We start from the raw sequence: 11990 nt of genomic DNA on the forward strand, positions 1-11990 counted from the left end.
ATACCTTGGACTGCGACCATGATAAATCCAGAATATCTCCGGTATGACCTTGAAAAGAGCACATGGGCTTCTCCGACAACCAGAAGAGATTCGGTAAAGGATCCTTGTCAGAATGACCAGCTTTCGTTGGTTGCGATGAAGTTTTTCCACCTCTGAGACTTGCTTCCTTAGCACCCTTAGTTGTCCCTTCTTTAGCGGACTTGGTACACCCGTTTTCATCTACCTTAATGCTCTCAGCTTTATCATCCTTGGTACTCCCTTCCTTGTCACTTTTGGAACTAGTTCTTACGCTGCTATCCTTGCCCAACCCGTCATTTCCAAAATTCCCTTTCTCCTGCCCATGAGAGGAATCTGCAGGAAAACCCAATCTCTAAGGGCCATAAAACCAGACAGCCAGCACCATACTATCAACAGCGATGTAATGAGTGCACAAAACAACACCATCAACGACAATATTTTGAGTGGACATACCAGGCTCCGAAACAGATGGATGATCAATGATTGCCCAGACATGAATGATATGGTCTTGCCCAGCAGTAGCGAGGCATCGTCCGTCCGGACTAAATTTCATAGTCCATATCACCCCTTCATGAGCTTGAATTTCCTGCCCCATGTGTAAGTCTGAAAGATCCTTGACAGACTTCCGACGAAGTTTAACTTTCACTTTCTGGGGCTGTCTCCAAGAAGGGCCAGTAGAGTCATCAGCTGGAATCCCGACCTTCGTAGAGCCCTCTCTATCAGTATCTGCAAATGAGCTTTCTCTAGAGTTACCTCTTTTCGAAGATCCGTTCCTAGAAAGTCTTTCTCCCTTCGAAGATCCATCGGTATCCTCACCACTGAGCGAATGATTATCACTTCTTGTACTACCTCCGCTGATAGGTTTCTCCTTTGTAGATTTTTTCGATCCAAAGTACTTGAGCCAACCATTTTTCTTCTTCCCTGAGGTTTTACCCGACCGATGTTTCTCATTACTGATCCCACTCTCTGCAGCTCGTTGACGCCTCATCATTTCCTGGGTGATCGGAGAAAGCCCCACGACCTTTTCAAATTCTGCCAATGTCAGCTCCCTACCTGTATCCACTTCCCTGAGCATATGCAGCGAGCCATCTCTATTGAGTCTGTTAACCAAGAACTCCTTCCCACTGTCTAAGTCTCTAATCTTCAAAACATCATCCATGCCATAATCCTCAGCTGCACTAAAGCCATCTTGGCTTCTAGTCTCATAGCCGTTGTCAGTGTCATACAAATGTGGCAATTTTTCTTGAGAACTGGAAACTTGGTGTAGGTCCCCAGCTTCCGTGTGTGCGCAACCATTCCTTACAGGTGAAAGGCTGCCCTCGGGGCTTGCCAACACTTTGCTGGAACCTTCTCGATAAGGACTAACGTCGGGACTGCTTCCCGAGCTCCTGAATGTAATCCCATGACTCCCATCACGACAAATTACTGCTGAAACTGGACCTAATCTGGTAAGCACAGGAACTAGTTTGTTATTCCCCTCCCTCAAGACCGCCCCACTGTTCTCTTGCAGTCTCTTGTTATCAGAGTCGATCGTACTCATGCAGCTATTCCCTACGGAGTTGCGGTCTGCTGCCTTTTCTGCCCCATCACATGCTCCACGAGAAGATTTCTCCTGCATAAGCAAGAATATGTGAACAAGAGTCACAAAATCTATGCCTAGTCGATAGTGAGCAACCTCGTTCTTAATCAACTGGTGTATTGGGACATGTATCTTTCCTCACATTTGAAGCATTGGTTCAGTATAGGAAATTGGGAGCAATCCAACTCTTCAATCCACAACCTCGTGCCCTTAGAGTTGAAAACCCCCTCAAAGATAACCACAATCAACGGTATTTGTAAAAGGAGAAAAGGAGTATCTCGCACGACACGCACGATAATTTTTTTGATACAGGCGAACTACAGAACATTACTCACGAAGTATTTAACCAGTGTAAAACTAACTGTAAATATCCCTTAAAAATTGCGGAGTGTATATATATATATATATATATATATATATGCGTGTCGTGTGTGTGTGAGTGTGTAATCTGCTGAGAAGATTTCAGATGTCATGTGAAACCAAAACTGTTACCTGCAAGAAACGTAACGGTCATACTTAAACTCAGAAAATTGGACACACCAAAAGGGTATGGCTTTCACTCACATCGTCATCTGCGACAGTTGTACAGGAGACACCTTTAGGCACTTTGACAACCTGTTGATCGCCCCTAATATTCTCTGCCGGCAATAATCTCTTCGTTGCCAAAGAAGTTGCGGAGCCAGTATTGGACTCCTCTCTCAGGTTTTTGATCCCCCAAGTCTGGAACAAACGCTGCCTGCGGTCAGTGATACTACTTGGATCATCCTTCCACACAGAGAATTTGGAATGAAATGAGGAAGGTGTCCAGATAGGCGGACGCTCATGGCTAGTCGCCGGAGCTACTCCGGCAACACGTGCTCTCATGGACCTTCGACCACCCTCCTCAGCGTCTGAACTTGATGCTGACGTGATATCTTCCAAAGTCTCGTGAAACTCATCCTCCGATCCAATTTTGCCACCCATACTTCCTCACAAGCTCCGATGGAACAACGTGAGGAAATGAGAGTTCACCATGAAAATGACGCTTCCGATATAGCTCATGACCGATTCATCTGCTATATTCCCACCTATTGCACACCAATTCATCTCCTCGATACAGCAGCTTAAAAAAATCACACAATCCTCCTCTGATCCAATGCTGTTGTCACTGTAAACCCTGTAACTGATCCTGCTTCAGCTCCACCAGCAAGCGCTCCAAAAAGTTACCCCTCATTATGCAAGGCCTCGGCGATGAGGCATACCGTGATCCAAGCTGCTCGAAACATGTAATCCAAGTTCCCGCTACATCTAATACGACGAATTAGAATAGCTATGGAAAACGCGAGCGAATTTAGTGTCCGCTCCCAATGCTGATTACTTCCTACCCACGCTCTAAGTTGCAGGACAGACAGATACTAAAGTTTTCATTACTCTGAAACTATTCCTGGAATGCAATTGGTGCGTTTTGAGGCGTTCATATTGTTGTCCAAAGGGCAAGTGCTCGCGGGGAATAGAAAACGCTAACCACTCTGTAATTTCCCAGGGAACATAGATGTTTCAAACTAACTATCCTTAAATGGTTCATCATTCTCTCTACCACCGGACGGCCTTGGCAACCCTGAACCTAAATTTCCCCAAACTAACTCGGTACACGTATACTGTGTGCCAACCTGGGAGTGCTTAGAAATGATACATGTTAACCCTAACACCGTCCACTCCGTCTCGTAAGAAATGCTACCCCAAATGGCAAGAAAATCTTGAATCACAACCAACCCAAATCGCTCAACCAATTTCTAATGACCTTGCTTGCAGGGTTGGTACATTAATTTGCAGCAGAATTTAATAGTCAAAACCTCCGCACCTCTCAACTGCAGATCCAAGCGAGAGCTACCAAATCCTAGCAACAATATTTGCCCTCTACAGTTCCAATATCACACGACTCCTGCAAGCGCACTGATGGTGGAGCCTCCCACCCAGATTCTTGAACCCCAGATTCTTGAACCGATGATCCTCGAATTCCCGATCCAAACCCAGACCAAAACCGCTGACTTCACCCACACACGGAATACGGAGAAGGGTGCCTCGACGAGATCCACACCACCAACAGTGCTTTCAAAAGCCAACCCAAGTTCCCACTACAATCTCCCCAAAAAATTAAATAATAAATGAAAAAAAAAAAAAAAAAAAAAAAAAAAATCACGTTCCTCCGCTCACTTCAGGCTCGATCTCAGAGTCAAAGCCTGCTAGTCTCTTCTTCACAGATCTACGCTCCATCCCCTGAAATGCTCTCCAGACCTCGAACCCTCCAACGCTTCCATTTGAAATTCTGCAAAAGAAAAATTGGAAGAAAATGAGAGACAGAAAATTATAGTGCTAGCAGAGCTTGTCCTCACCAGTCACCACCCACTGAGTAAGAGAAGGGAATGAAGCACTCATGGGGCAAAAAGGCACTCTGGCGCAAAAGAATAACCCAAAAGCTCAGGAATAGTACAAAAACTCCCACAACGACACAACCTTACGATGTGATCACCACGCGGGAACACAACACACGGCTGCGGTACAAGATCACCCGCTAGTAGAGCTCCCGAAGTCAAGACATGCGCGCTGACATGACACGCCTTGCTTGCATGTTCCCATCCGTGCGTGTCTGTCTCTGTCAGTGCACAGGCTCCCGATGTCCCTTCTACCACCAAACTCAAGCCTCGCAAACTCAGCCAAGAACCTGGAGCCACCTTCCGAGCCCAGCAGCCCGGGAAAATGCGTAACCATGTTTCTTACGGCATTCAGATCTGCGGCCCCGCAGCAGCGAGCGGGACCTCGCAGCCGTTTTCCTAGCGGAGACCACCCTTGTGCATCCCAAGACTCACTTACCCAGCCCAAGACCCGTCTCCCCTCACTCCTGAGACGCTCGAATGGTACCTAATTTTCCGACAAACACTTTCACCATTTCTTCATTTTATTATTAAAAACGAGCGTAAATGTTAATGAAACATAAGTAATGAGTCTACATTAGGTAAATGAGTGGTTAGTGATTAAACCCAGGCTAACATTCTTGTGGTTGTCACCAAAATCTTTGAGAAAACAGGAATTGTTGTCCTGGGGCGGATCCTGAATCTGGGCCATCCCCTTGTGCGCCAGGTGATACGCAAGGATCCGTACCGAAGGGCGAGTTTTCTCGTGCGTGGGTCGAGACTTGCGAGAACTGACTGACACTAGCCCATTTGAGCATTCCTAGGCCAGCCAGGATTGAATATCCCCGCAAGAGCCGGCTGAAGACTGCCAAGCCTCCCACCCACCTGCTCGCAGGTTCTGAACGGCAAATCGGGTTTCGGAATCACACTCCCCTCCCCCCGGGCTTCCTATTTGCTAGCCTTGACGTGATGATATAGGACTCCCTGATTGGGTACACTCTAAAATGCTTTTTGTATATTTAGCCCGCGTGGTGCATCCAACGAACTTTTCATTCTCTGGGCTCATGTGTGCATCATTTTTATGTGGGGAGTTGTACGCAGCCAGGTGAGGACTTCAATTCCCACTTCAGGAGGCAGTGGAAACTGCTGTGCAAGTGCACACGAGTGACACTTCCCCAGGATCTGATTGTAACGTAACAAGTGAAATCATGGTGGGTCTACAATTGAAACTTGGGTTCAAGGTTCACAACCATAGCATGAAAGAGAAGAAGAAGAAAAAGAACAAGCTGAGAGAGTCAGTACATGTCCTTGTGATTGACACAAACTTTAGCTTCCAGAATTGTAATTTCAGCATAGGGTACAAACAGAATCTAGGGCAAGGGAGGGGAGTGGGGATCAGACTGCATGGCAAAAGGACCTCTTCCACTACCAGGGGATTCCGTGTAGAATTGCCCTGCTTGTGTTACCATGCTCTGATTATGGCATCCTGTTCCTGTATGGGACCATTCCCGAGCCCATGCTCTGATTCCAGTTTGGAACTAATCCAGTTGGGCACTGGAAAAATGACACAGGGATGTGAGGGAGTGGAGAGGGGTGTGTGTTCAGGACTGCAAGAGAGGGACACCCACCACCACACCCCCACACACATATTGGGATTTGGGATGAGCCCCCAAATTGTGACATGGGCTCCTGCACTGAAGCTGTGGGAACTAGGCAGTGTGGGCCTCCAGGTACTTGACAGCCCACACCTTCAGTGAAGGCTCTCTTTTATGAGTTCTTTGATGCCAATCACCCTGTCACTGTGCATTTCTAAATATGTGTGGTTGGTGGGGGTGGTGATCCACCTGTCATCTTTCATGATCCAAAAGTTGACATTTACTGTTTTGTTTTTATTTTTATTTTTATTTTTTATATGACAGCCTTGGCTCATTCTGGAAGTTTGATTCACATGTTGTGCAGAACTTGGATATATATATATATATATATAATTATGTATATACATGAGGAAAGGGGGACTTTATTTCTTCTTGGAGTGTGAAGTCTTGTGAACTATACAAAGTTTGAATGATTGTGGAAAGCACTTCCACCTCTTTGTGCTTTTGAAACAGTTTTTGCTGTTTGCATGTAACCCAAATTATAAAGCTGTAGCTTTTTTTCATAAGACTGCATGTGATTTGGATGTAGAAGGAAAGAACAATGCATGTGAAGTTTAGCATTTGCATTGGAGTTGTGTTTAAACCTTGGAGATCCACAATCTGATATCAAGTAGCAAATTAATATTCCAATGTCTTCAATTATATATGCATGGATACAGATGTGTTTTTTGAGAAGTTCAAACTCTTGCATTCTTACAGGAGATTATTGAATTGTGCCCAATGGCATGTCAAGAACTCCACTTAAATATAAATAGCCAATGATTGCATTAGGTATCAAATGGCAACATCTTGGAATGATCATCAAATTATTTGTTAAATAACTAGCTAAATTACTAACAGAATCATTTCCCAAAAAAGTTGATGAACTGCCTAAAATGCTCTTCTTAATGCCTGGATTTTACTCAATTACACATCAAGTTCATACTTTGTTAGTTGCAATGGAATTTTTTTTGTATAAGGTAAAATGATTGAAATTAATGGCACTTCACATGTTTGGTGTACATAATAACTTATATGCTTTAAAGAACAAATAAAGTTTGATAATTCATTCAAAGCTTTGCACTTTTTTGTTTCAGTTACCAAAAATATTTATACCATGTATAAATGAACAAATTAAAATGTTCAAGACAGATGGATGAAGAAAAGTATGTCAATCTGGAAGGATTTGAGAATCTGTCGTGGATGTAACAAACAATAAACAATGAGCTTGGATAAAAAAAAACAACATTTTTATACTCGTGTTATGGATTATTTTTTATTCAAAAGCTGTCACAAATGGCATTGCTTCAATTAGGATCATGCCTGTTTTTGTGCTGGGAAGTGGTATAATATGTAATAATAATACATAATATTATAAAAATTTGGTTTGTAATAAAGAAAAAGAAATAAAGAAATAAAATAAAAATAATAATAGATATAAATCTTAATGAGAGGAGTTAGTATGAAGTTGTGGTGTTTTTTTGGATAAAAAAAGATTCACACACTCTTTAAGGTTTTTCTTTAGAGGTTTTCTCATAGAATATTTTGAATTTAGAATTAAGATTTTGAGAAGTTGTTTTTTTCTTTATAGGTTTTCTAAAAAGCTCTTATTCACTTTGAGATGATTTTGTATGAAGCTATAGTGTCTCTTTGAATAAAAAAAAAGAAGAGCCAATCACTCTTTAGGACTCCTTTGGAGGTTCTTTCAAAATATTCAGAATTTGGATTTAAGATTTTGAAGAATGATTCTTCTCTTTATAAGCTTTACAGAAAGCTCTCACTTATTCCAAGAAGATTTAAGCAAAAGTTGTAGTATCTTTTATTGATAATGAGGAATCCATTGCCTTATGTTAATATAATCTGTTGTCTTGTGGTAACACAATTATATAGTAAAAAATATGAATAAAGATGTTATTACAGAAGAGCCTAATAGAAGATATAATAAAAAAATAAAGATAAATGATAGTAAGGTAGTAAAAATTTTAGTCATAATATTACCTTTTGTAGAAGAAACTTCTATTTATTTTAGAAGAGAATAAATGAATCAAATCAAAATAAATAAAATAAATAAATAATATTGACAAATTTAAAAGAAAATTAATAATAGATCTAAAAAATATTACCTTAAATTACCAAAAATTGATACTCAGAGAGAACTTGTTGAAAACCTAGATCAAAATCAGACCTCCCTATACAAATTCTAGAATTTTTTGTTGGAGGTCTGATTAAAGTTTAGGAATTATCATCTATTTGGTATGTGTAATCTTCTTCAAATGTTTTGTATTAGTTGCTAACTTAAGTTTGTAAAACTTTCAAATTTTGAATCAAAATTAATAGTACAATTATTAGTTATTGAATTTTCAATTTACTGTAGGATTTATTCATGATTTAGGATTTAATTAGGTTTTTCTTAGGATTAATTTAGGATTTGGTTAAGATTAGTATTTTATTAGAATTCAAGATTTGATTAAGATTTATGATTTCACTAGGATTTTATTGAGATTTGATCAAAGATTTGATTAAGATTTATTAAGATTTTAATTAGTATTTAATTAGTATTTGATTAATATTTATGAAGATTTTAATTAAGATTAAATTAGGATTTGATTAAAATTTATTCAAGATTTGATTAAGATTTATTTAGGATTTATTTAAGATTTATTTAGGATTTCTATTTTTAATATTTTTATAAGACTTTTTATTATTTTTAATTTTTTTGATTTATAGTATCTTAAAAATATTATTTTTATTTATTTAAGATATTATTTTAATATTTCTTTAAGATTTATTTTTTATTTTTTAAAAAATTAATTTATGACTTTTATATATTTAATTTGGATTGATAAATTTAAAATTTAATTTGAATTGATTAAAGTTTGGTTATGATTATTAAACATTACTTAAAGCTTATTTAAGATTCTATTAGATTTTATAGGATTTTTTATTATATTTCTACTTATCTTTCATAGTTAGATGCTTGATACATTCTCAAGCAAAAATACACATAATACGACATAAGTAATGAATCCAATGTAAAAGCTTAAGAGAGAAGGCGCTAGAGTTTGTTTATTTAATTTTGATTTAATAAAAAATGAGAGCAAGAATTTTGAAAGAGCAATGGGAGGAGCTTTAAGTAGAGATTTTAGTGGAGTTTCTACTAAAAAAATAAGATATATACATGAATCCAACCATTGCAAGTATGTTTCAAGCTTTTACATTGTCTATGTAGTAACAACAAAGCAATGATTACAAAGAAACTTTGGCAACCAAAGCATTACAAGCAATGATTTATAAAGTTGATCAATTTAAAGGAAGAAATATTTCAAAGTATTTAAGATGTTATATGTGAGAAATAGAATTAAATGGAGTTTCTAAGAAGAAGATGATTGAGCTATTTAGGTATCAAGGACATATGTATTTATTCTAATAATTATCTATATGATTAAGTAGAAGTATGTAAATATAAATTAATTTTAGAAAAGCTTTTTAGAAGCTTTTTAGATGTAGTTTTGACTTTATATGTATTTATAGTTGATTGGTAGATTAGGATCTTGATCAACAAATTAATCACATGCCATACATATTCATAGCTTATAGAACAAGCTAATTATGTGAAGCACACATAGAAAATTTGCCTTATAAGTTAAGATACATGTCTTATAAAATAAACACGTGTTGGAGGTTCTATAAAACATTACTACATAGATTCTAATAGAGAGTATATATGGATGTAAGAACGAAGCCTTATTCACTCTTTTCAACCTCTTTCTAGTCCTTAGTCTTATTTCATGACTTTTTAGTCTTTTTATCTTTAACGATAGTCATTCTAATTCAATATATTACTATTTGGAATGATTTTATAGTCTTTTTGAGTGATACAAGAGTATATTATGATTTGTTTTTTTGAAATTCATGTCCTTAAAAGTTTAACAAGAATGTTAACTCATTATTCTTATGTTGTTGTAGAAGTAAGTGAATTGTCCCACTTCTATTGCTATATTTTGAAGGTTGTAGAGTACAAATCTTTAAATAAATTGTTTAATTTTTGAACATTAATTTTTTCTTTAAGAAAGCATATTATTCCTCTTTGTAGAAATTTTCATTTGATATTAGAAATTGCAAATTTTCTTTTTCTAATTTGACTAGGGAATTTGTTAAATTATTTGAAATAAAAGAAAAAATCATGGATGTTATACTTGATAGAAGTGAAAATAGATTTGCAACTATTACAAATCTTTACAAATTTGTTAACACTCTTAGGGTAGAAATTTCATACATCACCTATGCCAACCATGGAAACATTAAGCCTATATCAATGGAAGAAGTTCAAAATCTACATCAAAAAATTGTGCATTTGAAGCAAGCAAGTAAATTGACCTCTTAATAAAATCCAAGAAGTTTTGCTTCTACAAATATGATAGAGACAAGAATTAGTATGCCCAAGGAGTTTGATGGAACAAGGTTAATATTTCAAGGATATTTATAAGAAGTCAACTTCTATCTAAAGCTGCATCTCTTCCAATATTTTAATGGATTTACTCAAATTGAGTTTAAAAGCATATTCCTATCTTTAGTGCTCTCTCTTAATTTATACCTTTGATAGAAAAGGATTTATGATTTTTTTTATATTTTGAATTCATTCCTAGAAGTTTTTATGGCCACATTTGGAAAAAAAGATTAAGCTCTTATTTTTACAACAGAGATCACAATCAACCACTATATATGTTGTCAAATTCTAAAACCTTATTTACAATGTCAATTGAAATGAAAAAATTCTTATCAATTAGTTTTAATATAGATTAAAGAATAATATTAAAGATTTTTTATTGATAATATCAAAAGTAAAACATTTAGAATAATTTATTTTGAATCATCATTAAGCCCTTTAGAGCATATTTTTTATTAAGATTTGATTTCAAGATCACTTATTAATTTTACAAATAACAAGGTTTGTCAAATGTACGTCTAAAAAAAAAAGAAACATAGCTTTTGATCAATAAAGAATGATTTTCTTGAAGTTAAAGTATTTTTGTCTTTGAGCAATAAAATCAACATTAATTATTAGCTCAACCTTAGTTAAGCAAATTCAATCAAATATGTCCTCTCATCTTCTTATTTATGATATCAAGAATAATTCTTTTGAGCCTTATGAGACTTCTAAGTTTAAATTCAAAAATAATATACTCTATTTTAAGAAAAAATTATATATTATAAAAAATAAAATATAATTATGTATTTTTTAAGCTATTATGATTTTCCAGTAAGTGGAAATTTTTAGATACAATAAGACTTTAGAGCTAATATTAAAAGATTTTTGATAGCCTCACATGTAAAAAGTAGTTAAAGACTTTGTACAATTATATGATATTTATTCAACATCAAAAACTCCTTGTCTTCAACCTTATGGACTTCTTCAACTATTACATATTCAAAAACAATCATTGTCTTTTGTTTTATGGATTTTATTATCGATCTTCTAATTTTCAGTTTGTATGATTCTATATTCATGATAATAGATCATTTTACCAAAATGATACATTTTTTATCATGTATAAAATCTATCATAAATTAAAAAAAAAAAAAAAAAAAAAAAAAAAAAAAAACTAAATTATTTTTTGACAACATCTACTATTATCATAGATTACTCAAGGATATTATATCAAATAGGAGGACTCAATTTGTATCAAGACTTTGAAAAATCCTTTCAAAATTTTAAAGGTAGATACAAAGCTTCCTTCAACTTTTCATCCTCAAACCGATGGACAAACAAAATAGGTGAATTAAATTCTAGAATAGTATTTGAGATATATCATCTAGTAGTATCAAGATGATTAGATAATTTTTTTGCTATTGGTAGAGTTTACATACAATAATTTGATACATTCTTTTATTTAACAAACATCTTTTTTTTCAATTATGGTTATCATCCATGACTTGATATTTTTAAATTTTCAAAAGTTGATAATCCTACAACAAAAATTTGGCAAATCATTTATCAAAGCTATATGCAATAATAAAGGCACAATTAAAAAAAGCTCAAGAATGACAAAAGATCAATGCATATGTCTATCATAAGGAATAATCACAATTCAACTTAAATGATCAGGTATGATTATTTTATCATAATATTAAGACTATTCATCTTTGTAACAAATTGGACTATTGTAGGCTTGGATCTTTTTCTTTTTGTGAATAAATCCATCTTATTTTTTATTAATTACATGTATCAAAGTCTATGAAGATCTATGCCATATTCTACATATTTCTTTTTGAGTCATATAAAATAATAAATATCTTAGAAAGAAGACAATAAAAGTGGATAATAATCAAGTATTCACAATAGAAGAAGTCTTAGATTCAAAGTGGTAC

General features: G+C 35.5%; 2 protein-coding genes across 3 annotated transcripts in view; one reads left to right on the forward strand and one right to left on the reverse strand.

Annotated features, from left to right (window-relative positions):
- LOC112280273 (uncharacterized) overlaps positions 1–4404 on the reverse strand; it is a 7130-nt gene extending 2726 nt beyond the window's left edge. Inside the window, exons 1-4 of one of the 2 annotated variants that reach the window (XM_090248849.1) lie at positions 4096–4404; positions 2162–3902; positions 472–1630; positions 5–351 (exon numbers count right to left, since the gene is read on the reverse strand). In XM_090248849.1, coding sequence (XP_090104975.1) covers positions 5–351; positions 472–1630; positions 2162–2560 — 1905 coding nt within the window. In that variant the 5' untranslated portion in view covers positions 2561–3902; positions 4096–4404. Of the gene's footprint in view, positions 1–4; positions 352–471; positions 1631–2161; positions 3903–4090 lie in introns of both variants that reach the window. The other variant, XM_024515578.3, reaches the window with a different exon arrangement.
- Positions 4251–7613, forward strand: LOC141045188 (uncharacterized). Its single transcript, XM_073532737.2, has 2 exons — positions 4251–4491; positions 4662–7613. The coding sequence occupies exons 1-2, from the start codon at positions 4251–4253 to the stop codon at positions 4784–4786; spliced, it is 366 nt and encodes a 121-aa protein (XP_073388838.1). The 3' UTR covers positions 4787–7613.
- The last annotated feature ends 4377 nt before the right edge of the window (positions 7614–11990 follow it).

This window comes from Physcomitrium patens, chromosome 3 (assembly GCF_059467195.1).
Source record: "Physcomitrium patens ecotype Gransden chromosome 3, ASM5946719v1, whole genome shotgun sequence".
NCBI lineage: Eukaryota > Viridiplantae > Streptophyta > Bryopsida > Funariales > Funariaceae > Physcomitrium > Physcomitrium patens.

What these genes read in the sequence shown, in the direction of transcription:
- LOC141045188 (XM_073532737.2), top strand. Translation starts at nt 4,251, where the DNA reads ATGTCCCTTCTACCACCAAACTCAAGCCTCGCAAACTCAGCCAAGAAC. An exon ending in ACTCCTGAGACGCTCGAATG is followed by an intron (nt 4,492 to 4,661) that starts GTACCTAATTTT and finishes TTGAGAAAACAG; the next exon opens with GAATTGTTGTCCTGGGGCGG.